Raw genomic sequence first — 26,849 nt, forward strand, 5'->3', positions numbered from 1 at the left:
GTGCGGCGCGTCCAGGCCGTTCCGAGCGCCGCCTCCCTCCCCGGCGGGAGCCTCGGCGTTTTCCAGCCGTCCTCAGGGTGGTTTGGTAAGCGTTGGTGCCGCACACCGTTCTTGCGTCGTATATAGCTGTAAGAATGGATCAAGCAACCGTCTCTTGGTGACTTTCTCATCGCGAGCATACCGCCCGCTTCTGTAGTATTTCCAAACAGCCTACAAAGTTTGAACGCCGACTAGATAACAAACCTTTAGTAACGGGTTTTGCCAACAACCAATTAGGTAATTTCCCTATTGCATTTTGCTGCACAGGCAAAGATGCTCTTACTGCAGCGAACCTTGCAGACAATTGCTTAGCTTGGCTTTTTCAAGTGAAATAAACGGGAAGGGGAAGAAAAAGTTTGACGTCATAGTCCTGGTTTTCCCCTTTAATAATAGTTATGAGCTCTACCACGCAGCTCTTAAACCCCTAGGGGTGGACTTAAGCTAGATTTTGTTTCTGAAAATGAGTCTTTAAAGACTCAAGCACACAGCTGAAGTCTGGTTGGGAAGGCATGGATGACCCCCATACCAAGGCCACATTCTGTTCTCCCTCTAGTCCAAATAATCCTGCCGAGAAAGTTGCAGGTGCTCTGGTCTTGAATTGCACGGAAGGGTGTTGGCATTCCACATGCACCCAGACTAACCACTATGCACCCAAATGCTCCTGGAATTTGTGTTCCTTGGAATTCTCAGCTGGAATAAACTACAGAGAAATAAACCCCAGTGTTTTTATAAGGAATTTTAATTACAGGCCCTGCAAGTCCTTAAGAGTCATAGGGTTTGCAAGATCACAAAAGTGCTCTAAAAACTAAATTTGTAAGTTTAGCACACAACATGCGGAGTGTATCTGGTCAATCAGCAGTCTAAGAAAAGGAACCTGGAGTGTAGTTAAGGGCATTATGATGCTCCATGTTGCTCACAGTACACAAACCCCTTTGGTTCATGTTGACACCTGCAATACTGGCCTGAGCGGGGAATCCCATCTTCCTGTCTTGTCCCAAGGTATAAATGCAGCTGTAAGATCTTGTGAGTTAGTATATCACAACTTTCTTCCAACAAACTTCCTCCCAACAACTTCCCGCTCTCAATGTCAGCTGAGTTTTCAGTCAGACTCTGAAATGGAATTCCAAGGAGAAGAGGGCAGGCAGCAGTAGGATATTTTAGTATTTAATTAGCTGTAAAATTTATTAACATTTATCACATTGACAGATTTAACATGGTGCAAAGCTTTTAAATTCCTAGGCACCAAAAGAAAGAAAAAAAGATCCTGAAAACTTAAAGCTAGTATTCAAATTCCAAACCGAATATTTTAAAATGAACCTACAGTTTCCTAAATCCCCATAATTTTCAAAATTTTGCATTTTCAATGCAATCATGCTGTTAAGATTTTCTTAAGTTAAACTACTGTATTTCATTGCTTTTTCGCAATGTTTATCAAGGCATCCAAGATTTTACATGAAAAATAAAGATACTTTAGAAAACTTGGGCTTTGTTTTCCCATATAATATCTCATTAACACTCTGTAGTCCTATTGCAACACAGAGAGAGACCATTACAAGCTGTTTTCTCTGCATCATCCTGGCCAGAACATGAAATACCAACATCTTAGACTGTCTGTGCTCATCAGTAGCTTCCCACATCAGTGACTGTCAATTAGAAGGACAATACAAGACAATTTGTAAGTAAACACAGTATTAAAGGTAAAACACATGGAACACAGCTCAATTTCTATTATCCTCTTCAAGCTCTTCCTGATTTATTATCCCATGAGTCCTTTTATCAAAACGCTTATTTTTCTTGCTATTCCTGTATTCCATGTTTGTACATTGGAAACTGCTATGGTGTTTTGAGCATTAGTGAAGTTATTAAATCCAGCAGCTGAAAGCTGAGCAATTTATAAAATATTTACTCATTGTGTTTCTTTGGCTCTCTGTACATGGATTTAATCACCAAGCCTAACGACACAAACATTTTTACTAGATACTCACTTTCCTTTTGCTTTTGAAGGACTGTAGCCATTATTTTGAAAACACAGTTTTTGCTGGAAATCCAGAACTACATACAGGATAAAAAAACAAGGCACTAATTTGAGAGGGGGCAGGAAAGAGAAAAGCACCTCTGAGGAGAGTATGGCTGATGTGGCAGAAGAGCGTTGTATTGGGGGGTGTGGTGGGGGGCGGGTGGCACAGAAGGAGTATTTTTATATTAAAAGGCAAAGAAAGAAATATTACATGTTGCCATATAACTTGCAACTTTTCCATCCAAATTCAAGAGTTTAGTAATTTCTTAAACATTATTTGGCTAAGTTAAAAACTTAGCAGGCCAGTGAATACAGTGAAAATCAACTTAAAACCTAAACAAAAATTTTAAAGCACATGATTTATTAAAATATCATCTTAATTTTTATATAACAGTTAAAAAATTTAACTTTAAAAAGTTTAATAAGTGTAAAAAGCATCCTTTGATTTACCTATTGGGCCAAATTTACTTTTTTGCCTAATTAAGCTGATTTCAGCTGGAATAGCAGCTATTTAAGCAAGGTGAATTTTGTCTGATGGACACAAACACAGGAAAGAATATGAAAAAGTGGTGGGTTTAGAACCTCGTGCATTTTGCAGATCTTCAGTTAGTACCAGCTGTGATTCAGAGCATCTCAATCTATAAAAAGAACTATTAAACATGAAAAGACACACTCTGTCTTACACCTTGAGATCTAAAAGTTATTGGGAAAGGGAAGTGAAATTTTGGGCCAGTCTTTAGAAAAATTTGCACTTAGTGTGCACATGTATAGGGAGAGGCAACAGAAAATACTTGCCAATGTTGCTGTAGGCTGTTTATTGAAGGTAAGTAAGTTTATCAAATTCAAACTGTGCATTGTTAAAGAGCAAGAGAAGTGATGAAGACATGTCTATAAGTGGACCTGGTTGCTCACAGAATTGGTGCCATCTCCATCCTTCAAGACTCTCAAGTGGATTAAGTGATATTGTTTGGTCCCACAGATGACCCTGATTTGAGCAAGACATTGGACCACAGCCTTCCTGAAGCCATTTTTATCCTGAGCTACTGTGTGTTCCTGTGACCCTTGTTTAACCTTATTGCCTTTGGATTGAATGCATAGCCTATGCTGAGTTCAAAATGTATGGCAATTAATAACAGAAAGAAAAGAGTAGAATAGAATAGAATAGAACAGTTGGGACCTACAGTGATCATCTGGTTTAACTGCCTGACCACTTCAGGGCTGACCAGATTTAAAGCCCATTATGAAGGACTGTGGAATCCTCTGACTCCTCCTCCTCAGGGAATTCCCCAAAGCCTTTCCTTGGAAGATTGTATCATAGAGTTTTCCCCATCTAGGCTGATGGAGTGGATTTAACCCATTATGCTCTGCAGCACTACTGCCAATCTACCTTAGATTGCCTCCCTCATTGGCCAGTTGATGCTGCAACCCAATTATTCATCTCTCATTCCCCCTACAGGTTCCTGCCCTTTGCCCTGCCCTTTGCCCGCCCCTGTGCCCTCAGGTCATTGGGCACTGACCCCATTCTTAAGTCGTGCAGACCACATAGTTTTGTTTTTTGTCTGTGGTTCCTCTGGCATGGTGGATGTAATAAACCCTTGCTGGAATATATCATACAAAGCCCTTCCTGTTCCTCTGCTGAGCTATCTGTGGCGTCTGTGTGTGCATGGATTGAAATGGCTGTTCTTGTGGCCTTACTCTGAGCAGCTTCTGAAGGAGACATTTCAAAGAAGGCTGCAGCATTTCTACCACCCTGTCACACTGCAACAAAGGACATTATCCAGATGCCTATTTTTGAGGCACCAACAGGCTCAGGTTATTATCCACCTCTCTAGAAAGCCTGTGTCATGAGGCTTTTACCATCCTCTCAGAAAGAAAATGCTTCCTAATATCCAGTCAGAGCCTCCCCTGATGCAGCTTTGAACCGTTCCCACACACTCTGTTGCTGAATTGCAAGGAGAAGAGCTCAGCATGTACTTCCTCACTTCCCCTCCTCTGGCAGCTGAGCACAGCAGTGATGTTGCCCCTCAGCCTCCTTCTCTCCAAACGCCACCACTCCTTGCAGGACAGGCCTTGCAGCCCTTCTCCCTGCTTGGTTGTCTTCTGGATGTAATAAGGTGCCCTAGCATTGTTCTTAATTTTTGTGACCTAGAACTGCACAGAGTTTTAGTCCATGTTTACTTACTCATAACTATGTGAGAAATGCAAGTATTTTATGATTGGCTTTTCGCAAATATTAAAACGAATATTATATGTGTTGTGTTAGAAAGTAATGCTGTATTAATTCTCTTAAGTAGTGTGTTAAATATAGTTTTAGGTTATAAAAAATGTTAAAATAGAAACTATATTATGTAGGATACTTTTTTTTAAAGAAAGGACTTGCAGCGAGATAGCAGCCACAGGACACCTGAATCTTTCAGAGAAAAAGAATTTATCGCCTCATTATCAGAAGAAACGAACTTCTTCCTGCCTCAAAGGTGCTGTTTGGATTCAGAGAAAGAAGCTGATGATGACCAGACAGAATCCTGTGTTTGAATGGAATTTATGCATCATGTATGAGGTGTATGAATATGCAATGGGCTGTTATTTTAACGTGAGTCCTTTTTCAGGCTCGTGCTGCCCAGAAAAAGGTACCCAGACGTCCATAACTCTTTGTCTCTATTGTCTCATATTGTCCTAACTCTAATTGTCCAAATTATTATTACTCTAATTGTACTACTATTTTTATAACAATTTTATTACTATCAAACTTTTAAAATTTTAAAAACAAGTGATTGGTGTTTTTCACAACTAATATTGAAGCTAGAAAAGACAGGAACATCCAGTTTTTTTCTTTTTTTCATTCTATTCTGTTTCAAATCCAATGTCACTTCAGTCTTTTGAATTCTCTTGGTTGGATTTTCTAATTTATTTTCATTTCTACTTTTCAGTATTTCTAACTCTATATGTTCTGTGTGAGTGCTCTTTAAAAATGTCTACAGATGCAATTTAAATTCATAGAGTTCAAAATGCTTTCCAGAGTAGCTTTTTAAAATAATTTATGGAAGTTTTACATATAATAATTTAAGTCTAAGTATATTCCCAGCCTTCACCCAAAAGAAAAATGAAAAAGCTATCTAGAGTCTGAAAACAAATAAGACAGGAAGTCTGAATGGACTTATACTCAGATTTTAAAAGATTCACAATTTTTTAGTACTTACATTAGTAAACAAATAATAATTTTATTAAATAAAGGAACATTTATTCCTCCTTCTGGAGAGATTAAATAGGAGATCTGGTAAGACAGGTGCACTCAGACCAAACAAGCTTCGTTGGAAGCAAAGATACCACCATTATATTAGAAATATTCTGGATCTGTTGCAAAATGTATGTCACCCAATTATCTTGTTTTCTCTTGTCAGTGACTTTGACTGAACAGGATGGAGATCTGTGAATTCTAATTTTCAGAACTCTGGATTAGAAGTCTATTTCTATATTCTATATTCATCCATTGTGCGGTACAGTGACAACTTTTCAATCAAGTCTGGTTTTATTTTTTTTAAAGACAGTCCACTTTAGATCTGGTTTTGTATCAATGCAGAATTTAAGCTTCCTTTGTAAGGTCTTTTCTACACTAGCTTCTACCTTTTACAGTGCGGATATTCTCTGTATTTAGTGCATTCTCCTCCTCCTAGGCCACATTTGATGTCATTCACACACTCACACATTCTCTTTTTTATAGATAAAATATTTGCCCTATTTTTTTATTCAACATCTGTTTTTCACAGTAATACACTCTGGACTGCTTTGGTGTTAACCAGTTTCTGTATTTCAGAGCACAAGACGGTTGGTTTTAAGGCTAAGTGAAGGAATAAAAAAATTAGCATTTAAATGCTAATTTTAGTATTGAAATTTGTCCTCATAAAAGCAAGTAAAATGAAAACCGTTATTTAGAAAGAAAAAGAAAAGAAATCTGAACTACTACTAGAAAGTACACGTCTTTTCTTATACTGCTTCTTGCAGAATTGACTTTCTGGAAAAGTTTTTGCTATTTTTTCTTTAGCAAGTTACATATGGGACTGTCAAAAATACAGTTGCTGTAAATTGATTAGGAAAAAATGCAGGAAAAAGAAAGGAACATTATGCTTCTCTGTTAGATGACAGAAAGTAGTTTAAATCCCTACCTTCTGCTACTTGTCTATTGCATTGAATTGGCTTTTAAAAATCTTTGTTACATGTCTTCTTGCCATTATCCTTTAAACTGTTTTTGATGCTGTTGTTCCATGTATGATCATTTTTGAAATATGATGATATGTACAATTATTTCTTGTATGCATACCTCCCTAGGCTTGTTTATATGGATTTCTCCAAAACTGAACTTTGGAAGCACATCTGCTTTCCCTTAACAGCCTCTGCATATTTGGATAATTACAAAATTGGAATTTATTGATTATAATAAAGAAACATAAAACAGGATTTAAATTAATTTTAGGAGTTTTTGCACATATTTTTGTGGTTTGGTCTGTTTTGTAATGATGCTTCATTTTTGAAGAAATGCTAAGCTAAATAATTACTTAAACTACATTGCAGGGTGATAATATTTTGGGTGTCACAGTCATATTTTGACCACTGATTTTCTGTAAACATATTTTTTGACCTCTGCCAAATCTGGTTGGAATAGGATGTATGGTTCAATGTGAGAGAGAGTGATATTGCATAAAAAAGGGAATTAAATAAATTATTGGCGTATATGTAGATTGTTTTCCACTGAGATGACTTTGTCAGCTACTCACTATACTTCACAGTGCTTTTAAAAGAAAATACAATAGAGAGAAGTTGCCAGTGACCTTGATTTTATTTAGAAGCACATAAAAAAAGTTATGCCACTGCTTTGGTTGACTGGAATGATACATATACTTAAATTTTTAGGTTTTCTTTTTAAATGGTAAACAAGGGTACATTCAGTTGTATGCAAGACCAGCATTGTAAATAACACAATTACACTACGGAAAATGAAATGCTTGAACTATATAGCTGTGAAACCCTTAATATTTTTGGTATTGAATCAGCATTGTTAGAAATCGTCTGCTGAAGCCATTTCATATATGGTAAACACTGAAAACACTGAAAACCCTGCGATGAAGTGAATGTACATAGTAACTAGTGAATGTAACTAGTGCAGCTTGCACTGGCTCTGGAGACAAGTAAGAGCCCTACTTAAACATTTTACTCATAAGCTGTCTTCTGCAGCTTAAAAATGAAAGGAATTACCTAACTTACAGTTATGAAGTCCATTCTCACTACTCAGCCACTTGAACTTAAAGAAGTGGTCTATATTTTCATACATTTGGGGTACTCATAACCCAGTAAATTTTCATGCCTCAGAAAAAAATTACAAAAATTGCTTAGATTGGATAATTATTCTAAATAACACCATAACTCCATGTTCCACCAATTTAGAAATGCTTCTTACATCTCATAAATGTTTAGGTTTTTTTTCTTATTTTTGTTTTGTGGGTTTTTTTCTGGTTTTGTTTTGTTTTGTTTCGGTTTTGGTGTTTTTTGTTTGGTTGGTTGGTTTTTTGTTTGTTTGTTGGTGGTTTTTTGGTTGGTTTGCTTGTTTTTTTGTTTGTGGGGGTTTTTTTTTGAGAGTTGCTGTCAACCAGTAGCTTGGAAGGAGGGAGGTATGAAAATTCCCAGGCCATGACAAATCCTGAGTATTTTGCAACAGTATGCACTGAATTCTGGTAGTCCACAGTCTCTCTCTGTGCTGAAAGGATGACAATAAATCATAGATGGAATATTTACAATTTTCAGAATAAACCTAGTAGCAGACCAGCTGTAACATTTCTCATCCTACAAAACCTGCTTTTTAGTATCACCTTTTTCTAGAAACACATGGCAAGGAAAATAAAACTGTCTTTTTTAGTAAGCAAAAGAAGGTTTTGATAAAAACATATAAAAGACAGTTTTATGTCTGGATAATATACAGGTATCTGTATACAAGCATGTGTACTAAACAATAAACAAGAAGGTAGATTTGAATGTTACAGGTCTAATGTAAACACAGGAAAAAGAAAAAGAGTAGTCAAAAGTGCTGATACATGACCTCACTCCATCATGCCTAATTATTGCAGCATATATAATATAATATAATTAAAATGCAGAAAATATCTGCTTATCTCCAAACCAGGGAAAAGACATCTCTTTGGAAATGTAGTTAAATTAAAAAAAAAGCCAAGATGCGTGTTCTGTTTCAGCACATAGAAGAAATTCACAGGGAGATTATAAACTCCTGAAAATAGAAGTTTATGATGACAACAGACAATGCTTTCATTACAGCAACAACAACAAAGCCACTGTAATACATACCATCTTGTTTTTGTATATGTTTACAGTAGATATTTGAAGACACAGAGAAGGTTCATGTGCAGCTTTTCCATTAAAAGCTGTGACATTCATCAAACTGATAAGTATATTTAGAAAATGAGAAAAGATGCTTGATGTAAATACTGTGCACATTAGTTAACCATGTATAAAGATTTTTAAGTGCACTATGAATTGCAGATGCAAACAGGAATGGCTTTTGACAGCTCCGTAACTTGCTTGAATGCACACTAAAGAACCGTTTAAAAGAAGTTGTTTCCAGTTTTGTCTGATTATTTCTTCTCGGAAGGAGTTTCACCACAAAGTTCTGCATCTACTGAGGCCTCTTCAAGAGATGGTTTAATATCAGATACATTAACAGGACATCCAAGGGTAGCTGTACAGATAGAGAGAAAAGATGTATTAGGTTTTACGCTTAATATCCATGCCAAAAAGCACAAAGGCAAGAAAAATGCACATTAACTAGCACAGAAACAAATAAGCTACACTATCTAATGAAATCAGAAATCCAAGTGAAATTTGGTCTCTAAACAGCACAACCATCCAAGGGCAGACAGTGCAGTGGGCCAACAGTTCAGACTGAACATACCAATGATTGAATGCATCATCATCATGTTATTGGTAGCTTTAGTCAGAACAGAGTCACAGAGCTCTACATTAGGTGTTCAGAAAACATCTTAGAAATTTAGCCATTTAAAGAAATAAATTTACTTTGTCTTACTTGGAGATAGCTGTCATACTTCAAAACCAAAGCTCATGAACTTCAGGCCATAGAAAATAAAACAATTCAGAGGATAAGAGAAAGGAACTATTAACACAGTTTTACTGTTAAAGTTATTTTTGCAATGCTATTGAGTTCTCACTGACCCACAAAATGATCCTACTTATGTAGGGAATGTTAAGAAAAAGCTGTCCTATGAAATTGTGTAATATGTAAGGAAGAATTATACTGCTGGAAATAATCAAGTTAGTCATTCTGCCTTTGACAGAATTTACTTACATAAGGTTAGTTTCTCCACCACTAGCCTTTCAGGCAAAGTTTCAAGTGGAGTTGGTTGAATTTTTGCAGGGGTAAATGTATTTAAAGAATTTTTTCTTCCTGAAAGGGGCATCGTGTAAGTTGGAGTAGCTGAAATGATGGAGGGAAAAAAAAAATCATTAATAATAAAAATATTCTGACCTAAACCAGACGTCAAAAACTGTAGCCACAGGACTGTGTATCCATCCAGCAAAACAGATACCACATTTATACAACCAGCTGCTCAGCTACCAGCTTTTGACTCTAGTGTCAAACCCTTACAATATGAAAGACAAATCTTAAAATCTCTTTTTTACAACAGAAAGCAACACAATAAGTTCATGCTGTTAAGGCAGAATTTCAGTAATAGGTGCCTTGCCAGAAGAAGGCAAAAAGCATTCATGCTATTTCTCGTAGGTTAGGAAGACTGCACCTGAATAGGCTTTAAGTCCAATATGTCTATAAAAATGCATTAATGCATTAATCTCTAGACAACCTCCAAATAGTACAGGAAAGCAGGAGAACTAAATACGCAGGACTTTAATTGTATCAGGTCTATTTTCCAATCACTCCTTGGTAGAAAGGTGACAACCATATGCTAGGAGTATGACACATTTTGTTTTTCAGTATTTCTTCATCTTGTATACTCTCAATTCTGAACTGATTTTGAAGACGCATAAAATTCCTAACCAGTATAAAAAGACATTTTAAGCAGCTGAGAATTTTCATATACTTACAAACCTCTCTGGGCTCTTTTTCAGTTACATCAATTTTCTTAAAATTGCTTATACTCCTTCTCAAATATAGGAGGTCTGCCCTATCAAATAAGCTGCTGATTAAAATCTAAACTGCATAAAATAATGGAGGAAAAAATGAAAAATCCTGTAGTAGAAAAAAGAGGTATGTCCAATCAGGTAGAATACTGTTGTATCAATACTTTGATAGGAAACAGTACAAGTTTCTTAATCAAAGCATAAGTCTTTAGACACTTCCTTAGGAAGAATGATTTTCAATCACCTGACACATCCTATTATGTGGTAAATCTGACCTAACTTAAACCATTTCCAAAGACACAGCACTAGAATCACAATGGGAAATCATTTCCCCAGACACATACACATGGATAGAATTCAGCTGTATTTCCTTTCAAGATCACCTAAACTTTAAACACGCAGCACAAACTGCTAAAAAGTTAAGTAATTGTAAAGCGCTCTACAGGTGAAATCCCAGGCAATACTGAAAGAAACAGAAAATAATGAAGTTTTAAGTGTAAATGCAACACTATTCTGCCAAGGCTACTGACAGTGCAACGTTACAGGATAAAGTTGGGAATACTGCATGCTCCCTGCAGTAAAAAAGCATTACCTGTAATTCAGCTGAGTGTGGACAGTACAGAGAAGCCAATATAATAATAAAGGAAATAAACTAACTATGATTTCATTAAATCCTTAATTTACTACCTCAGCCAACAGAGACGCTACTTCAATTAATTATATATGTCCATACCCACAAAAGGATAGTGCAAAATGTAAAATTATGGTTTAGGTACATTTTCATTTTGTTCAAAAGCAGTATCCTTTTTTTTTAACAAATTTACTTGCTAGCTGCAAACACTGCAAAGATTAACTAAACAACCTTAAGAATTTAAAATTAACATAATTACAAACTATAACCAGTACATGTCTCCTGTAGATTTTCCCTTGATGGAGCAGCAACAGAAGCAAGAAATTCATCCACCTGCTTCAGAGACAAGGAATTGTGTAGAGTTTCCAAAGGACAAATAGAAGGCACCATCGAATACAGTTCAAAACCTAAAATAAAAAAATAATAAAAAAAGAGATTTCCAAGCATAAGACAGAATTTAAGGTACTGCATTAATGCATGATAAAAAATGCTTAGTTTACATGAGCACGTGCAGGCATAAGCCTCTTGAAGTCTTGGAAATTAAATATTACAGGAGTTGGAACAAGATGAGCCAGTTTCCAGCTAAAGATACAATGCATGGGATACAAGTCCCGTGTACACATGAAGTACCTGTGCACACATAAATTATTCTAACATGAAAACTGTGCCCTACTCCCAAATCAGTTCATGAAAGATAATCTCCCTTTAAGACAAATTTAGCAGATCACTAAAAAAAACCAAAAAAGTCAGGAAAAGGTAGTTATTTATCCTAATCATTCTAATATCTGGCACAAGACTAAATAGGCAATTCATTCATGCAAGAAAGGAGGATAGCTATTTTGTTAGCAGACAAGAGCTAAAAATGCTGTATCTTCCAAGAAATAAATTTGCAGAATTCATGTTCTATCATCTTCAGTATTCTGTGAAAATAAACTGTTGCCTTTAATATCAAAGGAAAACCACTGTTAGCATTTTTATATCTTGAGGTTACACACTTTTACTTTCTGAGACAGATATACACCTACCTTTATGCATTTAAAAACAGTATTGAAAGACTAGAAGTTTCATATATTGGAACAGGTAAGTAAAGCAACCCAAAAATCTAAAAATTTATTGGACTTTGCTTTTCTATGTTAGTATTGATCATACACTAACCATGCATACCCATATTACTAACAGACAAAAAGTGTTTAAACATCTTGGCTAAAAAAAAATTTGCAGTCCTCTAAAGTGATTCAAGTTTGGCAACTCAATAAACAGCGTTTCATCCAGTTGAATTTCAGAAGAGGAAAACATGTCCATTAGTGCTTTCAGCATACAGCTGTAACATTACAACTTTGCAATTCAATACTGTAAATTTCTTCTAAGACAATTAAATGAGGAAGCAATAGTGAATGAAATAATGTTTAGAATTTCAGTTCAAGGTACATTTATTAGAGATAACATTACGATTGGGAACTTTTCTTTCCCATAAAATAATAAGCAACAATGTTCCTGTGATATCCAGTGTTGTCCATTCACTCCCCATGAGTACTATGCATAAAGAAGAAAGATTTCAACCCCCAAATGTCTATACCTATATTTAGACCACCTTGGCCATATTCAAATTTTGGGGGCCATTGCTACAGATATTCAACCAACTGAGGTAGACTTATGTCAGCTTCACTTAAAATATAAACAAAATGTTGCATTTCATAAAAATATGAGTTTTGTGTACAAAAGAAACACCACCATACTATTAATTTTTATTTTCCTATAAAGTCATTAGCTAGCCTTCAGTGTAAGCACTAAGATGCTTACTATACATATTAATATCCTAAATAACTATATGCATGCATGTAAAGCGCAAACCCTTTCGTTGCCTTACAGTAAAATGTAAGATTTCTCTTTTCCCTGACAGAAAAGTTCCTATCACTTGAATGAGAATTATTTTTTTCTAATTTTGCAATTAATGAAGTGGGACAATGTCAGGTTAATTTTTTAGAAACTATTATTGTTATAGTGCATGTTATAGAGAACCAGAGAGGAATTCCAAAATGCTCTTTAAAAGAAAAAAGAGAAGAAATAAAATTCTCTTGTTTTAGGAATTTCCCCTCCAAATTTTTTTGCTGAGTTTTCACAATTCTGCTGTCAGCTAGTCATATCCCAGAATGTCACTGCAGTATCTTTATTTCTAAGGGATATGGCCTAAAACATAATCAGGAAAACTATGTGTCATGTTTTATTTGAAGGTTGTCTGATAAATATTATCTGATGGTATAAGAAATAAATTTTAAATTTTATGATGAAGAAGCCCAACAGTATCCCTTTAAGAAGGCAATTTCCTGTACACTAACAGCCTTTGATTTTTGCCTGTATTTATTCTTAAAACATCAAAAGGCAAGCCAATGAAAGGGTTAACGCAGCATCTCAAAAAGCCACCCCTGCTGTCTTAAGATTCAAAAACTGTAGAGACATACCACTGGAGCCTAGAAATTCCACAGAGGAAATGGACCAGCACCTAAAGAGGTGTGGGTGTTCTGCAGAGGCCCAGAAAATAAGGTATAGCACTTTCAGAAGATACTTGTTTCACCATGTTCCTTGAACTAAAGATGGGGTGGGGGGAGTGGGGGTAGTCTGAAATGAGTTAAGAGGGTGTGATAACAACATAAAAGCAAGAAAAAAACAGAGTGAAAGGGACAAGGATAATTAAAATGATAGTCCAAAGGACAGACGAAACAACATCAATAGGGCGTTATGTTAGTAGAGAACCCTTGGAAACTGCAATATACTTAGGGTTCATAGGAGCTCATACTGCATGCATTAATCTTGTCAAAGATGTGTAGCAAAACTGCTGCATTAAATGAATCAGAATAATAAGTGTGATTGATAAAAGCTATTTAGATTTTTTTTTTTAAAGAATGGAATCACAAAAAGTGACTTAATGGAACAAAAAGTAATTCTATTATTAGCCACAGATTCTGAAATGCAGTTCTTACTCTCTGACCTTGTATGTTTTGGGAATATTGTTTGGTTTGAGCTGTAACATAAAAAATGGACTTCTGACTTTTCTATTTGAGATAAAACATTAGATTTGTCATTCTAGATCAAACACAGTCTTAAAAAGAAATTTAGCCTTACTACAGTTTTCCTGTATAAAGCACTGCAGTGCAAAAAAGCCACTATAGATTTAAAATGAATGTAACAAAATACAACTCTGCTTCTAAGCAAGGCTAAACAAAAACTCAAGTCTTTTTTTTTTAAAAACTTTTTTTCTAAGTAAATATATTTTGAATATAACATGAAAATACTGATGATTTCCACTGCAATTTCAGTATCACTATCACTGAACTTAGCCAGCAGTCATGCACATTTTAAAACTGCAGTGAAGAAATCTGGAAAAGCTACATTCAGGTCCAGTTGGTCCTGAATATATCTGGGGCCTATTCAGTCATGTAGAAAGGGAGGTGCAAAATATTTTGCTGAGGAAGAAAAAGACATACCTCTGTCCTGTGGGTTAAACGAGAAATTTTGCAAACTGAAGACAGTTAACTCTCACTCTTGAAGCTCAAGAGGTCAATGCTGCTCAAGAAGTCACAGCTCTCTTGCTGTGATTTTTAGTGCAATATCTAAGTAATTTGCACATCTGATGAACAGAGAAGTATGATAAGGTAAAATAAATTTTTGTCCCATAAAAAATATAGCCATTTAGCAGGAACAGAACCAAAGCTTCTGCTTTAGTTTTTGTAATTCAGCATCACTTCAAGAAGATAGTCATAAACTCCAGCTGTCAATTCAGTGATTTGTTTTAGAATGGGCAGGCTCAGAGAATCAGCTCAGCAGGAGAAAGACAAAGAAGAAACAGCAGCTATCAAGAAGTGTGTGTTTAATAAGATCAGATTTCATTGTCTGTATCTTGTACCATACAGTCTGATCACACAAGAACTTCAGGAGAATAATTTATTAGAGAGATCATGATTAACAGTAGTATCTAATTCTTTTTAGCAGATTTTTCTAAGTAATGAATTTTGATGTTGTATTTATACTAATGAATGGTAAAGAAAGTATTTAGGATATCTAATGATTACAAATATATTTGGAATTGTGCTTGAAGTTAGGAACAACAGACGGCTGGATGATACTGTACACCCCGTATTTGAAATAAAAATAAAAGGGATGAAGCAAGAAACCTTTTGTTTTTGATTTTGTTTTTAAAATAAAAGCAAAACGTACCATTGGTTGGGTGTCGAGCAAATGAGATAGAAAACCTTTTAACAGCAGAACCGCGTGTGGTGTCTGAGAAAGAGAAAAACAGGTACCTGAAATTTGTAACAGCTACCAAAAGTGGGAGATTTTAAAATAGAAAAGGAAGAAGAAAGGAAAAAAGAAAAGATGAGAAGGTATTAGAAGTGAGTGGCATGCAGAAGGGACCAAGGAAAAGGGCTAAAATCTAAGTAGATGTTAAAAGGAAGAAAATTTGGATTGTTGGTAACTACAAGATGTGTAATGACGTGTATGAAAACAAGCAGAATGAGCTCGTGATTCTGGCATACAAGGTTATGCAGGTTAGAGTTGAATACTGAGAAGGGAAGTGGGGGGGAAAACAGCATGAATACTGTTTCACCTCAGAGTTATGAAGGTGTGCTTTGGTATCTTTACATTGTGAAATCTAGTGAGTGAGTTTCTTCTCAATGCCAGATTATCCAAAACTGAGAACCTCCTGCTCCTTTAATCCAAACCCCACGAAAAAAAAAGTCAGGAATCCTAAAATTTTCACCATCAGTATTTAACTTATTATTTATAATTTCATTCCTTGTATATGCTCCAAATCATTTAAATTCAAGATCAATTAGCAGTGATAAAAAACAGAGTTTAAAATTATTAAAGATTTTAAAAACAAAACTTTCAGTTTACTTAAAAAATGCACTTGCTGGAATCTCCTGGCGCACATTACAAGTCTGTGATCTGGTGTTCAATTCAAGACAAACAAGAATTAACTATGCTATTAAGTTAAACATAAGCAAGCTATGGGCAATAAAGAAGCAATAGAAACTCATAAAATTAATACTAAGGCCAAAGATTCTAGGATTCCATTAAAATCTTTAGAAGTTCAATGTGGCACATGGGTTGTGCGTGCATGTGCTAGAGTGTGCACATACCATCTATGAAGCCAGAAGAAGTCAGCTTTTTACGATGCGTACGAGCATAATCCTGTAGGTTAGGTGCACTTGAAGAACCCCCGAGCACTGAGGTGCTAAACAGGCCCGCACAGTGAGACCCTGATGGGAGTTAGAGAAAATACATACAACAACCAGGTGTTCGTCCATTCACATTGGGGATGCATGCAGCATGCAAGCACATGGCTCTTACCACACAAAAGGCAGCTTTTGGCAGTGCCTTGGACAGGTTCACAATATGCTTGTAATGTCAGAGTGGGACTTGTAGGCTGAAACTATCATAATTTATTGTGCTTCTACTCATGAAACAGCACACTCTGTTATATGTGCAAAGAGAGGACTGGCTTTAACAAAATGAATTCTTGTCCTGTTTTCACTTTTGGTAAAAAAAAGTTACCAGTTAGCATCAATGTAAACATAAACAAAACAACAAAACAAAATGAAGATGATTATGATAATGACTGCTGATGATGATGATGTGAAAGTTGTGTATTTGAATACCTGTATTCCTGAAACAAATATAAACTGGAAAAATGCTGCTCATTGTTTTCATCCAAATCAACCTTTGAGATGACAGGCTGCTATGAAGTACTCATGCACTTCCACAGACTTAGTATGTGGAAATAATTCTAACCCCAACAAAATCTTAAATTGGAAATACTCTAGTCATATTTCAGCTACCATTATTAACAATGTTACAAACTGAAAAAACCTGAAAGTTTCATCAAGTTTAACTTGACTTCCTTTCCCGAGAAGACTTTTGCACAGCTCCAGGCAAGTGACAGTACTTTGTTACAAATCATGCTTCCCTGCCACTAGAATACAAATCACTGACAGCCACAGATAAAAATATAAAAATAACTTTTGTAATCATCAACCATTAATGAAACTTACATACAACAATGAACAAAATGGGAAAAAAAGTTGCAAGTTTTTTTTCCTTTACATTTTACTACTAGTTGAAAGGAGAAGCAATTTTTCACTCAGAACTTATCTTTTACATTTTAGATAAGTAATGACAGATTTTTTTTTTTTTGGAAACCAGCAATACTTCCTTTCATTACTTATAACAGTCCAGTGAGGGGAAACATTACTAGCACATGTGACCAATCAGCCAAAATACATTGGTGCCTGGTCTGTGGCAAAAGCCTTTCACAACAAATATAATACCTTAATCTACATGGAAATCCATCAACTTCCACAAGTCATATTGTGTCACACAAAAGAATATTCATTTAACTTTAGCAAGCACATAATAAAATCCAGGACTTCAGTAAACAAGAGCACCTGATTGTATGCATTTTGTTATGGGAAAAATATAATGGGAAGAAAAGTACTGCAGAAAGATTAGACATACAAAAACCCCATATCTTTGCAAATAAAGGAAAAGCTACTTTTAAGTTTATGCATCTAGGTGATGCAGTTATTTATACTTATTATTTCCCATGAAAAGACACAGAAAAAAAAGCAATATTGATTTACAGCAGTGCATGATTTCTTTTTTTTTTTTTTTGCATGTGAATCATGTGTATGCCTATTTTAATAAAGCAATAGAAAAGCACCACTTGAATTAGGAGAATTTTAAAGAAGCCTTTGAATTATAGCATGATTCATACTAATGCTGAAAAGAAGAAATTAATTTTAGGAGAGGAGTATGTGCAAAACCCCTGATACTATGAAGAAACTTTATGTTTGTTCCCCATGCCCCTCCCCTCAGAAAAGCATCTTCACTTTCATCAATTGCCCACAATAGGAAACAGAAATTTTAAAGAAAAATGCTTTAATGGTTTCCAGAGCAGGCCGTTTTAATCCATAATATTCTTGCAAAATCTGAAAGCTCAATCAGAAACTACATTACCTTAAAACTCTGCTTTATTTTAAAAACAATCCTGTGCACCTCTTGTGAGCAGTACGAAATCAGTAGTATGAAGGGTGTCAAACAATTTCAGTTCTTTTCAGTTATAACTTATTTTAAAATTTCGTTGGAAAAAAAATTGTCCAGTCCATAGGCAGACACTCAGCATATGTTATTAATAACAAGTACTATTGGGTCCTGTTAACAAAAAAGCTATTCAAAGAATAAACAACTATAGAGAACAGCAGGCAGATGAAAAGCTGATAACATCAAACAAAATTTCAACTGTAGGCACATACCTAGACCACTCTGCTTTTGTTCCAGAATAGTTCTTGGTGTTCGTAAGTTACTATTGCTTTCTGATAGGACCTGGATGTAAGAAACAGAAAAATAAGGAAAAGTAGAACAGCAGTATGAAACATCCATTTAACTTGATACAGCAGCCTGTTTCAGACAGACAGGTGTTAATAAGCTGTATGATAAGTGTTAGTAAAAATATGTAAAGGAAACATGAGAGATCATGCAATATCCCCTTCTGAAGGGAGTCCATTTCACATATGAGTTCCTTGCAATGAAGTGGTGCAAAGCAAGCATTCAGAATGAGAAAGGACACAGACCAAGACTGATGTGAGAACAAACATTTGAGACATTTTATTTCATTTTACCAAATGCACTTTCCTAAACTGCGCCTGTATTGAAAAAAGGAGGGGAGGGAAGGAAAGACAGACAAGCTATTGAGGACACCATACAATCACTGACCATGCACAGGCTCAATCAGTATAATCTTCAGATGCTCACAGCCTTTGCTGATACAAACTTTTCCAATGTATATAATTTTAGAATTTTCTACAATAAATCATGAAAATTTTCAAACTAATAAGATATGGTTACAGAACACCATCCATTGTCCTACATGTAAACAATATCTTGACATTCTGAATAGCTTTAGCTCTTCACTGGTACTTCCAAAACATTTACTGTTTCTTTTTTTCCCTGCTTCTCCCTCACCCCCCATTACAAGGAGCAATCTTCAAAATATTGTATGAGTCAATGGATGATGTACTGTGTTGGGAGTTTCAGATACCTTCAGATATAGATGGCAAGAATTATTAGTGCTAGAGATTTTTCCCTGCAATAGTTAATACCAGGCCACGGAAAATATGATATATGCAAAACAAGTCTTGAATAGCAACATGAAGTACCAAATAAATTATTTTAAATGGAATCGGTTGCAATTATTATTTTTTTTAATTTACCTACCACCAAATTAAGCAATGCTGGTTTTAAAGTCTTAAAGGACAACTAAACCAAAGCATAATTCTCTTTCATTAGGAAGTACACTAAGTCTTTTTTACTGTGGTAACATTTGCAATTCCTATAAAGAAACCAAATGTTTATGAAAGTGTGTAACACATTCAGTGAAAAACATGCACTTGGTCTTTTTCCCCCAAACATTCTTGGCACGTAATTTTAAAAAGTGGAAGGTATTGCTTGAAACATAATCCGTAACAAGGGATTAGATGTCCTTAAAGACAGTTGTTGCTTGGAATGCATAAAATGTTTAATGAAGTAAAGTTTAAAAACCTGTTGCCATGAGCCAAAAATACTGGATGTGAAAGCCAGTGATTTAGGGGAGACAGGGGAAGAAGTGATTTGTTCCCCTGATCTGCGTCTTCGACGCCCAGTACCCACACCACTGGTGTAATGCAGCCAGGTACCAATACACTCTGGGCTAGACACACTCAGGGGGCTCTCTTCCTGGAAGTGAGAAAGGGGGCAAAAAACAGCAAAGCATGCAATGTTAGATTCAACAGAGCCAAATGAACAGAAAAGAAAAAAAAAACCCAATCTGCTTGTACCCTTTTACATACTACCTTTAAAACTATCAAACAGCGAAGAGCGAAGAGCAATAATCCTATATTAGAAAGTTATCAGTTTCACTTTTATATCTTCATAACCATGACTTTTACTACAACACTTCAATCAAATTTCTAGTAGACTAATATTAGATATGAGAGAAAACATTTGTTATCAATAATTGATTCATAATTTTAAGAATTTTTCACATGTTGGAAGCACAACTTCTGTTACCCCTGACATACTGTTTAATAGTTTTTCCCCTCCTAAATACATTAAACTTTCCTATTTATTACTTAACAGTTTCCATTTCTAGTCTACAAGCTTATCTGAATGCTTAAATTTAAATTTAAGAATTTCTTTTGAGACTTTACAGCTGACTCACTGATGGTAGCACCAAATCGACTGGTAGTAGTTTTCCAAACTTAAAAATGTCCCAAAAAGTTATCTGATGCTGGATACCTTATCAGGACTTCAAGGGAGTGTCAGGCTAAGCACCCCGCCATATCTACATCATTACATATCATAAGCAATAACATTCTTTGTAATACAGTTTGCTTCCCAATGTCAATGAGTTTTACATTCTTGTTTTACGACTATAACTTAGCATTTTTTTCTTTTCGTGACTCAGCCACAGTTGCATTCCTTCTGTAAATATTGCTGACTGTAACCCAGATTAAAATTTACATATAATCTCACACCTGACAGTGTCCTTTCAAATTAACGGACATAGGTGAAAACAGAATTGCCTTACAGGAGGAAAAAAAAAAAAGGGAGGGAGAGGGGACAGGGGAAAAGAAAAAAAAAGGAAAAAAAAAGAAAAAAGTTCAAGGCAGTTGCAGTTTAAGTTGCAGTGACTTTTTAAAATTGCTCCAAAATACTGTTTAGTTTAAATATTCCAAATACTAGTTTTGCAGATTTCAGTAGGCCAGATGGAACTCCCTATATTACTTATAAGAAAAATATGTTCTACAGTGTATGTTTTCTCTAAATTGGCTATTTCTTCCAGCAAATAAGCAAGCTCTGAATGCTGAAACACATCCCATTTTAACATATATTATCTGCACAGTCAAAATTTGGCAACTTGTGCTTCTGATATCTTGTGAAAGTTAACTTCCATATAGTTTATGAAAATGGTTGAAAGTCTGAAGTAATAGACTTTTAAGCTGTGCATAAAGTGAACTCATAGCTAGGAGGGGAGTTTGCATGATCATTGCAAAAACAGCTTTTAAAAATCAAAAATACTGATGTTGCAAGCATTTGTTTATGAAAAAACTTGGAAATAGAAAATGTAAGACATTAACATTTATTATGTCTGTTAATTTATGGAAGTCATGTGAAGTTATACAGATATCCTTACAGAAGGGAATCATGCATCTTTTTCTCTCCATACTGTCAATAACCAAGTGATTTCCAAATCTGTAATACTTATACTGCATACAGACAACTCATTCCCAACACAAACACAAAAGAAAAAGCTTTTGGTGTGAATCTTCATTTCTGATGGTTTTAAGCAACTGAAAATGAGGCAATAAGATGCTGTTAGTCTGCTTCTAGCATTAATATCACAGAAGTGCTTCTATGTACCATCTGAATTTCCACTCAACCATCCCAATGGTATCAGTGATACAGCTGTGCATCCCCCCCACCTCTGTGACATTAAGCCATATCTGTGAAGCACACCTAGATGTCATGGCTTACAACACAGCAAACTAGATTGTTCAAGATGTTACCTACAGAATTCATGAACAAATGCCAGCCACTTAAAAAGAAAGCTTCCACTTTATCTTTCTTACCTTCAAAAGCTTGACAAGTGGAGTCACTTTCACTCCACGTGACAGCAAACACAGCAGAAGATGTCTCATGTTCTGCACCTCCCCATCCACCCTAATCCCTCTGCTGCCTTTCAGCACAATCACCCTGAAAGTTTGCTCAATTCCCAGTAGTAGCTCTCTTGTAAGGATGAATAGAAAAGCAACGTATGTTAGTTTGTAGATGTAGGTTTAGACTGAAAGAGTCTTCATTTTCAAATATCAACTTTTCTAAAATAGCTTAAAAAAAAGGAAGTAAGTCTTATCACAGAATAGTAATAATTAAAAAAAAGCATCCCTTTAGAGAAATTATTGCCATGGAGGATTTCCCACTGAGTAAGGGCAAACCTTCTGTGAGATGTATCGTGCTGGTTCTGTATAATCAAAAGCAGAATTACATTTGGTTTTGTTTTCTTAAAAGCAAGCAAAAGTTAGTATCTTTGACAGAAATTATCTGGAACACAAACACTTACTTCAACAGAACCAATCTTCCTGGATCTTGGAAGGGGTGACTTTCTGTGTATGTGAATTGGGTCTGATACCATAGGCTTGAACATCACTACTGATCGATCCGTTTCATCTCGTTTAGGAGCATGTACCTCCTCATCACTATCATTTCTATGAGATGTTTTCTTTGAGCCTTCATTCTGCAGAAAATACATAATTTATTCTTAATTTCTCTGCACACCTTCAAACATGTAGACAGAAGTGGCTCTTAAATATTCCACATAAAGATAAAACAAGCTGATTTTAAAAATACAAGATGTAAATCACATATTTTGCTTTGCTCACATTCCTTTCACAAAAAGCAGTCATAACTCCACTTACCTGACAATATATCTTGGAAAATATCAATCCTTCCTCAACAATATGTATTCATAAACATGCCAAACTACTTTCTTAAATATATCTTCCAGTTCCCAGAATATTATTCATGTGACACTCTGATGTTGACATCACTTAGAGTATTTTGTATTTATAGTAAAAATTCTGGCAAAACTTTAGAACATTCAAACTGTCTGTGTCCTTCACCTCCGTGCCCATTCAAAATAGAAAATATTGGGACTACTTATCTTTTACTGCATGTTTTTCTACCAAAAGAAAAACCCACACTTGTATTTTTTACATAACAAATTTAAAGTGTTTATTTTAGGTATGTCCAGATCAAACAAAACCTAAGTTTTGCTTTATAGAAAGGCATAATTATTACCTCTCTGGAGGCAGGTCTGTATCCATATCCAGATGGTAAATTTTTATCTTCCTCACACCCTTTTGCTCCTGGACTGAAATGCAGCTCTACATGAAAACGTTCTTCCGAAGAAAGTTCCTGAAGTAAAATAATAGGTTTATACTTTAATAAATAGCTCAGCACTACTAATTTCTGAAGATATTTATCAATTTTTAAATACCTTGTTTGGATCCTCATAGAGCATGATAACAATCTGTGTCATGTAATTGAGTTCATTGACCACATTTAAGTAATCCATAGCTCGTTTCCATTGTTCATCTTTCGATTCCTTATTAAGAAAAAAAAAATCAACAAGTAAAACTTAGGTATTTTCTTTAAAAAGACTGATGATTTCACTTTTCCCCCATTTACACAGATTTTCATAGCAGACGTGCAAAGCTCATCATAGTTAAGGAAAAAGCAGAGGTACAATGAAAAAAACTAATTATGAACCTCCATGAGTGACTTAAAATTGCTGATCAAATGACTGAAAAGTGAAGAACAAACTTTTCATGTTATTTCAGTGTGTCTTTCATGTTTTTTCGCCAATTATGATACGTAGACAGAGGCACTGTTTTCAATTCTCCTGATGAGAACTGCTAATATTGCAATAAATTCATTTCAGCTAGTATATTGTGAAAAATGTTTTTAGATATTACACTAACAGAGATATCAGCCAAACAGAGTAAACGAAGTTTTCTAGTATATAGAAGAGGTGCAACCGTCATATCCCAAACTACTTAAATGAATAGTCACCTTTTTCATGCTGTAGCAAAGAAACCATTTAGTAATCCACCTTAAAGAAAAATTAAGAGTTTATCAGACTTAAACTCGGAGTGCACCTGTTGTAGCATGTCACAGAGATTTATAAATGCTTTTGCCATCACTGAGTTTAGTCATCCATTACCAGAAGCAAGTATGTCAACATGACAATTTGAAAACCAGTGTATAAGTCAAAAGGTATCTTACAAGCAGATGTGGTGCTGTATATATCTACTCCAAGAGCTTAGTTTAAGTAATTTCTGAATCTGGAGACCTTGTCTTTTTCAGTGTCAAAGACTATCAGATGGAGATAATGCACCACCTTTGTAGTAGTCTATAACAGTACAGGAAAGTAAGAAAATTCACTGTACAGGAGGAACTTTTTACTATATAAGCAGTCTTGAAATTAGGTAGGGATGTTTTGACAATATGTCAATGGACAAAAATAGTAAGCCAGTACAAAAGTAAATTCAAGAGAACCCTGAATCATAACTTGAGAATAAAAGTTGAAAGAATTATTGGTGACAACAGAAGACAAAAAAGAAGCATCTGGCCTTTCCACATCTATTTGTGATTCTAACACATACAGCCAACAGAACACAGCATTACTTTGATGGAAATTAACATGCTAATAATGTGCAATTTGCAGTATGTCTCTGCATAAGTAATAGAAAATAAAGTGTTTGAAAAAATGTGATAAATTTCAAAGACACTTAACGTTTCAGTTGATATAGTCAGAGGAAGATTCAGGTTCCTCTCAAAATATTAGGGCTTCAACAGAGAAACTTACATCACATAAGGCACCATAACGAAGGGTGGATAACAGAGAGTGGACATGACTCTCACTGGTGAAATACAGCCGGGTACGAACATGGCGTTCTGGGGACATAACACCCCTGGAGTAGCTTAAAAAAAAGCAAAATGTTATTAGACTATGATAAGATGTGCCCTTATTTTTAAAATAGTTGTTAATAAAAAAATGAATTATATTTTCTATTCTCTATGAGCTAAGAAGATTCTTCAAATTTGAAACACAAAGAATAGCTCTAATTTTTACAGTAATTAATGTAACCATGTAAAGAAGTAACTGGCTTACAGAGGGTGAAGCTTATTTACAGTGTCATCATCTTGAGTTCTCTGAAGGTCAGAACGAATTTTCCTGACTAGTGGAGTGCAGTAACCTTTGGCAATCTCCAATTTCTCAGCTTTAGAAATACCATATTCCTGTGTAAAAACAAATTGACTTTTAAAATTCAGTTAAAGATTAATATGCCTTCTAATTCAAAGCTTCTATATTAAAGCAAATTAGTCACCTATTAGTTTGCTCTGGCTACAAACCATTTTTTTAACATTTTTACTACTTACGATTAGTGATGTAGCTTCAACTAACCAGCAGTTTGCCTTTTTGCTGTTTGACTTGATATAGACAAAAAGTTTTCCTTCATTAGTTAGACCAAAGAAGTGGATTTACCTTCTGGTATGATAAAGCTCTTTTTCTTAACCATAGTATCTGTGGAGTCATTCTGCCTTCTTGTCACCATCTCCATCTCCTATCCTGCCCCCAAAATGTTGTGGTTTTTAATTTCTTTTTTTTCCTTTCTTTTAACAGTCACTAAAGAGATGTATTTGGTATGTCTCCCTTAGTTTAGAGTAAGCCACCCCAGAGACTTCCATTGATGTCAAATAATAACACAAATGGTATTTATGTACAACTGAGAAATTACTGGTGATATTAAATGTTGTAATATCATCAATATTTAAAAGTATGTTCTTCCAGGAGCTTCATACTCTGTGCTGCCCGTGGTATGAAAGTTAGAATGGATCTTCTTGTTACCCCAGAGAGTAACACAAGCACTCTTCCTCTGAATTATGTAGGCTATAAAGTCTTTGTTTTTCTTCCTTCAGTATGTGTCCTCATTTTTACCTGCTCTTCTCTAACTTTCTATTCAAAATTTCAGCTTAATAGACCCACACACAACAATGCATTCTAAGCATCACTACTATTTTTGTCTTTCATGTCAAGGAGTTTGAGAGATGGGGGAGGAAGAACTTCCTTCAAATGCTGCATACAATATGGGTAAGCACCTCTGTTATAACACTGTTCTGTAACTGCAGGGACACCTGGGGAAAGCTTTAGTCTGTTCTGTCCTGTTATCACAAATCAATTTCATGACCTGCCACCTACAAGATTTTAGAGCTAAACAAAGTTTAACAGCTTACAGAGGATGTAAGTTTAACATGTCCATTTCTGGCCTGAAAGTCTACGAAATTTAATGTGTACATTCACATCATGGAATCTTACAATTTTGAAAAAGCAGAAAGATCTTCTTAAATTAAAATTGTTTGGAATTAGTTAAATTGCATAGATTAGGATTAATATCGTCATTTGGAAAGAGCCTAAAAATGAAATTTCTATGAATTGGAGAAATGAAATTAAAAGCAATTTAAGAAAACATAGTTATTCTCAAAGGCAACTGTTAAATCTATGATGAATGGTGAAGATGAACCCTTTTGTTTTAATACACTGCTGTAAGGAAGTGTATTAAAAGGCATGTTGACACCCTAAATTTCTAGAAAAATGCACCCTGAACACAGATTAATTATGAATCAAATTTTTCCAAAAAATCCCAGCCAGCTTGCTACTGAAAAATAAGAGATAATGTTAAAGGCTTCTATTATTGCAAAATGTGGGAGTTTGAAAAGAAAACGCAAAGTAGACATTTTCAAGAAAATTTTAAAAAGCATTTTTTGTACACTTTCTTCTATTTAATAACTGAAAATGCTTACCTGAGGAATCACAATGTCAGCTAAAGCCTTTGAAAGTCTATATAATTCCATTGTGTTTTCTAATTTTAAGGATCCATTGTGTTGTACATCATATTTTATACAGTCATAAATATCAGGAATTTTGCTAATATCATATCTTCCATTTTTTGTTTTGAAGTCTTTTTCCAGCTTGGCCCACCTGCGCAGCATCAGTTCTAGAGTTTCACTGTGGTAAAGCTGAATATCTGGATAGACATGTATCTTTTATTAGTAATTAAGGCCATTCAAGTAACAAAAGGACATTTTAATTACATAGTAGTAACAACTGAATTACAGAGGGATCAAAATAAGATACTATTAAGAAGATGGGATAGCAGGGCATAAAATCAATTTTAGTGCTGAAAGCATCACAATTACGTAGCTCCACTATGATAGTAAAACACATTGCTGCAGAAATGCACCACTGGCCTTTAAATATAAGACGGACCTATATAAATTAGCTTTAGTACCATCAATTTTTCCTATTACTTTTGTGTCAAATAACTAAGACAAGAATTTCTGCAAACACTGGAA

At 35.1% G+C, this 26,849-nt stretch overlaps 1 protein-coding gene across 8 annotated transcripts in view; it reads right to left on the minus strand.

The window, feature by feature from the left end:
• Positions 1 to 6,868: 6,868 nt before the first annotated feature.
• The window catches only part of PPIP5K2 (diphosphoinositol pentakisphosphate kinase 2), a 38,412-nt gene continuing 18,431 nt past the window's right edge, over positions 6,869 to 26,849 (minus strand). For 2 of the 8 annotated variants that reach the window (XM_031064594.1, XM_031064599.1), the window contains 13 exons: positions 26,298 to 26,521; positions 24,607 to 24,734; positions 24,301 to 24,415; positions 22,930 to 23,037; positions 22,731 to 22,847; positions 21,994 to 22,167; positions 19,437 to 19,610; positions 18,152 to 18,221; positions 15,980 to 16,099; positions 15,054 to 15,116; positions 11,117 to 11,248; positions 9,420 to 9,548; positions 6,869 to 8,795 (listed from right to left, as the gene is read on the minus strand). In XM_031064594.1, the coding sequence (XP_030920454.1) occupies positions 8,692 to 8,795; positions 9,420 to 9,548; positions 11,117 to 11,248; positions 15,054 to 15,116; positions 15,980 to 16,099; positions 18,152 to 18,221; positions 19,437 to 19,610; positions 21,994 to 22,167; positions 22,731 to 22,847; positions 22,930 to 23,037; positions 24,301 to 24,415; positions 24,607 to 24,734; positions 26,298 to 26,521 (1,658 nt within the window). In that variant the 3' untranslated portion in view covers positions 6,869 to 8,691. Of the gene's footprint in view, positions 8,796 to 9,419; positions 9,549 to 11,116; positions 11,249 to 13,300; positions 13,361 to 15,053; positions 15,117 to 15,979; positions 16,100 to 18,151; positions 18,222 to 19,436; positions 19,611 to 21,993; positions 22,168 to 22,730; positions 22,848 to 22,929; positions 23,038 to 24,300; positions 24,416 to 24,606; positions 24,735 to 26,297; positions 26,522 to 26,849 lie in introns of all 8 variants that reach the window. The other 6 variants (XM_031064600.1, XM_031064596.1, XM_031064595.1 and 3 more) reach the window with 6 other exon arrangements.

This window comes from Geospiza fortis, unplaced genomic scaffold (genome assembly GCF_000277835.1).
Source record: "Geospiza fortis unplaced genomic scaffold, GeoFor_1.0 scaffold249, whole genome shotgun sequence".
Classification (NCBI taxonomy): Eukaryota; Metazoa; Chordata; class Aves; order Passeriformes; family Thraupidae; genus Geospiza; species Geospiza fortis.